Below are 6,002 nucleotides of genomic sequence, written 5' to 3' on the forward strand. Positions count from 1 at the left end.
CATAAAACATTAGCTTCAGAAAATTTTCTAGTATATATGACATGGATACACTATTTTAAAAATATTAATAATTATTTATATGGTAATCTATAGATTTTTATAGCTTATTTTATAAAATATTTATGATGGTTTAGATTTCTGCATATACAATTACACACTTTTTATTCAATAATTATATCATTATTTTTAAATATGTGGTTGCACAAATATGCTAATAATTGCATTTTTTATTTATAATTGGTCTCCAAAACAAACAACTCATCTTACTAAAAATTATAATTTCAACACCCACTCATAGTAAAAGTTAAAAATTGTAAACATCATTTTTTTTAAAATAATATTTCAACATTTAATTAACATTTCAACTAGTGTTTTTATACTTCTAATTACACCATATATCTAACATACTGGATCTTACTTGAAATAAGTTTCTTGTAACAATATTACAGTTCTCTTTCTCTCTATATATTATTTAACTGAACATTTACAAAGGAAAATATGCAAGTTCTATAATTTCATCAACATAAAAAGACACACCTGTATTAATTTGACTTTGCAAATTGTATTTAGACAATTAATTAAAGTTAATAGATTTAGAAAGAGTGAATATAATTTTCTTCACTAATAGTTTTTCTTAAATTTTATATTATATCATTAGACTTTAGTATCTAAATCACTTAGTTAAAAACATAAGTATATTTTTGTTCAAAATATATATATATATATATATATATATATATATATATATATACTTTCTTGAATTTGATTATTCGTGTTCACATTTCATCTCATTCTTATTCTTTTCTTGGTACTACCCACAGATAAATTAGAATCTAAATAGTCACTTTTTCATTGAGTTGAAATTTATTGAACTTTTGTGTACTGTTAGGATTTGAGGTGCTCAAAAAATTATTGACCACATTTTGGAGTTTTTAAACAACTACTTTTTCTTCATCAACCTCCACAACCATTAAATTTTAAGGATTTTCCTGAAATTTCACAAGAGGATGAAAATTAAATAAGAATTTTCTCAAATAAAAAATTTAACAGTGCAACTACAACCAATAATAAATATCAAAATTTTCAAGTTGATTTTAAATGGAGTAGAGACTTTCAAGTAAGTATATTTCTTTGCAGTAATTAGTCCCAATGTGCAGTAAGACATTTAAAAGAGATACACCCAATTTTACAATTTAAAAATTCTACAGTAAAATGAGCTAAATCCTCAACATTCAATCTTAATTATCTGGCTTCTTTTATGCTAATTTACTTTTCAGCCTTGATATCATCAACTCAAAAACCTCAATATGTTCCAGCCGACAAATCCTCAAAGTAGGCACTATTATCCACCAAAAGAGCACATTTATAATTAATAATTAATTAAAGCTATAATAATGGATTTTGTCAAGATGTGACCTTATATTCAATTACTTGTTTCTGAATCTTAATTGGTACAATTTAAGAAGTTGTAAGAAGGTTATAAACCACTTCTATTAAACCAAATAAGATTTTTCCTAAATCTTCCTTTTGAAGATAAAACATATAACATGATAAGAAAACATGTATGAAAAAGAACACATTAAATTATTACAATTTACATGCAAATATATATTTTATGATAAAAAAAAAATGCTTTTCACTCTCATTACTGTAGAGATGGAAGTAAAAAACATATGAACATAAAAAGATAACAACACAAGCAGCCGGCCAGTAACATTTGTTTGGCATGGAGTAGTTGAAATGTATTAACAGATGGAAGGTTCAGCCATATAGCTTCTTCTTCTTACTGTAATTACCTTTCTATCTTACGGTAACGTTAGTATGTATCGGGCCCCGAGAAAACGACGTGCCCACACCTGCCTACGCGCACATTACCCCACAAAACCCTAATTTCCAAGACCCTCTAAAAGCAGTGCTTATTGTTAGTTCCCATTATATAATACTAGAAGCAACAAGCAAAGATTGGGAAAAAAAATTGAAATAAAGATAGTAATAATAATAAAGAGAGAAAATATATTGGCTCCCCTAATAACAGCACAGCACACGCCAAGAAAGAGAACAAATCAAAAACATTTCTTCTCCTTTGTTCTTGTCAAATAGCAGTAGTTTAAGTTGTGTTTTTTCTCTTTCTATATCTTATTGTTAAGATAGTACTGTCCCCTATCTTGGTTTTCTTAATGATCTCTCTTCATCTTTTCTCTGGTTCTGTCATCGTATTTGCTCTCTTTAGTGCTTGATTCTGTGAAAGGTTTCGCATCTGTTCTGTCTCACGTCCAATCAGATCACTTCTTCATAAATAGCCAAAGAATAATCAAACAATTTAAAGAAAAAGAAGAAGAGAAAGAACAATTGATGATGGTCTGATCTTCCATCTTTTTCTTTCCACCTCTTGAAAACACCTATTTGATAAACTCTTTAATACCCTTTACTTGATTCTTCTTGAGTATCTGAATCTAATTCTCTCTTCTAAGCACCTCACCTCTCATTCCTTTATCCTCTTTCTGGCCTCTCATCTATGGGACCAACCAAACATAGTCTTCCCAGGAAAAACAGCTAGCAAAACCCTTTGTTTCTTATGAGCTATGTGGGTTTGACTTTTATTTTATTTTATTTTTTCTCTCTTACAATTACAACCAAGTGAAGGAAACCTAGAAAGACAAAACCAAAATCCCAATCAAAAGAAGGTAGCTCACAGGTCAAATTTGCGTTTTCTGGTAGAGGCAATTGAGCTTAATTGGTTTCTGGGTGTTAACTAACTGCTATATACTTTTCTTTACCTTAACCTGAATTAATCTTTGCAGTAACTCTGGCAAATCCTTGGTGGACAGGTCAGGGAGGGTTATCTGGGGTTGACCCAGGAACCCATTCACCTGGCCTAAGCAAACGCCACACAGACCTTGCAATCAATGAAACCAGTGGTGGCCATAATATAGAAGAAGATGAAGACAATAGAGATGAACCGAGAGAAGGTGCAGTTGAGGTTGGAACTCGCAGACCAAGAGGAAGACCTCCCGGATCCAAAAACAAGCCAAAACCACCAATTTTCGTAACAAGGGACAGCCCAAACGCCCTGAGGAGTCATGTGATGGAGATAACTGGAGGAGCTGATGTTGCCGAAAGTGTAGCCCAATTCGCAAGAAGGCGTCAGCGTGGGGTTTGTGTGCTCAGTGGGAGTGGCTCGGTGGCCAATGTTACTCTTAGACAACCTGCTGCTCCTGGAGCTGTGGTGGCACTTCATGGGAGGTTTGAGATTTTGTCCCTCACTGGGACCTTTTTACCTGGTCCTGCTCCTCCAGGATCCACAGGACTCACAGTGTATCTTGCTGGAGGCCAGGGCCAAGTACTAGGAGGGAGTGTGGTTGGGCCTCTAGTTGCCACAGGACCAGTGATGGTGATTGCTGCAACTTTTTCTAATGCAACATATGAGAGACTTCCACTTGATGAAGATGATGAAGGGCCCAGTTCCGCCGCCGCGGTACAAGGAGGAGGATCGCCACCGCCACTTGGAATTGGAAGCGGTGGGGGTGGGGGTGGGCAATTGCAGGGTGGGATTCCAGATCCAACATCTTTGCCTTTGTATAATCTTCCACCAAATGGAGGCGGGGGCCAAGTGGGGCATGAAGCCCTTGCTTGGGGTCATGGACGGGCACCTTTCTGAATTGCAAAACGTGGTAGAAGAAGACATGGATGGAGTCATCTAATAATCAAATTTAACCTGCTTATTGTATTCATCTTGTGCTGTATTTTGAAGGCTAGGAATCGGAAGAGTTGCAAGGTTAGACTACTAATTATATATATATATATATATATAGTTGTGAAGAACAGTGAGAGAGGAAGCTAGCCAGCTACCAAGCAAGCATGCTTATTTTATGATGTACATGGATTATGAACCATCTTTTTTCTCTTTTGCTTCTGTGTTTTGAATAAAAAAGATGATCATGGGCGTCTTTTAATATATTTATGAATAATTTACTAGTTTTTTCTCCATCTGGTATTTCTTTTCGTCCCTTTATTTCCTGGTTGCATTTTTATTTGATTTCTTTATTATTTTATTCTATAAGATGCACTTCATTGCTGTTGTTTAAATATATGATAGAATGGAATGATTAGACTCTCAAAATATGAGGAAGTTGAGTTTTGAAGGGAGGGTATATGATCCTAATCATGAGATGGAATTGTGTTTCCAATCATGGGTTGATGGTTTCTCAAACTTCTTTCACTCTTGCCCTTTTGTTTGAGATGGGAAGGAAACCAAATCACTGTTAGGGTTTGTAACTTAAGACTTCTGCATCTATAATTGACTTGTCTGATTGCAAAGATGATAGGGCTACTGCGCAGATCTACGTTATAAATAGGGCATGATGAACAAATACCGAGTTATGTGAGTTGAAAAAAGAAAGAACTCAGCAACATTGATCTGCATAAATATTATGAAAATGCCTAGATTAACATTGTCTTTTGTCGGTGGTGCAAGTCAGTGTTGCATAGAATTAAAGTTCCATAATTTGATGTTTATTCTAGACGACACTCTCTCTGTTTGGGTATGGCTCTCTTCTTTACATTGATTTGATGAAGTCCCAGACCCTTCTGTTATTCTACACGCACGTGTGATGTTTATAGGATTTAAGGTGAGTCCCATGAAGACACTAATAAAGCTTGTTTTGACAGAATGGAGAATTTTATGCCATACCCTATAATGAATCGATTAAGATGCTACAGAAAGAGCGACTCTTTCCCCGATAAATGTAGTAATATATTTGAATATAATTGAAAACACTGGTTTCTTCTTTCAAACATTGAGAGCTGTCTTCATGTGCCTAGTGCAAGGTCTCTTATTTAGAAATTAAATATGATAATATTATTATAACTGTTCTTTCTTGGTCCATGCCTCCTTTAGTTGTTTAAGGGTCATTTACTTGATATGAAAACCCGGTAAAAACATGGGAAGATAGACATTTTAGGGGTGACACAGAAACATGTTGGATATTGACCTTTGTTTTTGTGGGCAATATTATATCAGTGATCTTACAAACAAATCAAAAGTATTTTGCATAAAGTAATCAATAATTAAGCTTTTTCACTATTAGATCAACCAATGTGGACACATAGTAGTTAGTTAAAAAACATATGTTTAAACATGTTTTTTTCAAAATGACTTTTAGGATAAGTTAAAATTAAGTTAAAAACAATTCAAAATAAAATTTTTGACAAGTTATATACGAAAATTTTGACAAATAAATTTATTCTTAAAGCCAACTTTAACTAACTAATGGAAAAATTTAATCAAATTAAAACTAGTTAATAGTTAATAAAAGATCTAATAAAATATATATTCTATTTAATTTTTTTTTTCTCTATAATCTCTAGTGAAATTCTTGCAACATCATATACTCTCATTCAACACATTATCATTACAGTTGATAAATAGAACAATCATACAAAACAAGAAAAACTAGAGTTTTTAAATTTTTCATACATGTATATATCATACACATATCATAATAACATATATCCTTCCTCATGAATACAATTTTTATTCATTAAACATCTATCATAAATAAAGTATCTAACTCAATTCGTTCACTATCTCTCATGTCATTGGTGATTAATATCATCATTACATACACTTAAATTTACTTCTAAAAAACCCATGTGTTAAATTATACTCAAAAATTTACATTTGTCATACTAAATTTATTAAGTTTTCATGATAACAATACATATCAAAAACTCAATCTACTCATATGACATGATGATACATTTATATGATTTATCATACACAATTCTTTTTAACATCCTAGATTAAGTCATAGAAACTTTCATTGACTTTGACTACAAGATATTTTCCTCCTGAATTCAGTATTAAAAGAATATCAAAATCTCTATTTCAATGGACAACTTAATCATCTCAAAGTAATATTCCTTATCTATAAATAACTATGTTCACGATACATCGCATGTTATATCACAATTATAACATCATACACTCTCATCTATATACA

At 32.3% G+C, this 6,002-nt stretch overlaps 1 protein-coding gene across 1 annotated transcript; it reads left to right on the forward strand.

Annotated features, from left to right (window-relative positions):
- Window positions 1-2,791: 2,791 nt before the first annotated feature.
- On the forward strand, window positions 2,792-3,968 carry LOC106771054 (AT-hook motif nuclear-localized protein 20; the record flags this gene model as incomplete). Its single annotated transcript, XM_014656942.2, has 1 exon — window positions 2,792-3,968. A coding segment is annotated over one exon (867 nt), but the record flags the coding sequence as incomplete, so codon positions are not given.
- Window positions 3,969-6,002: the final 2,034 nt, after the last annotated feature.

Source organism: Vigna radiata, chromosome 8 (assembly GCF_000741045.1).
Source record: "Vigna radiata var. radiata cultivar VC1973A chromosome 8, Vradiata_ver6, whole genome shotgun sequence".
Lineage (NCBI taxonomy): Eukaryota > Viridiplantae > Streptophyta > Magnoliopsida > Fabales > Fabaceae > Vigna > Vigna radiata.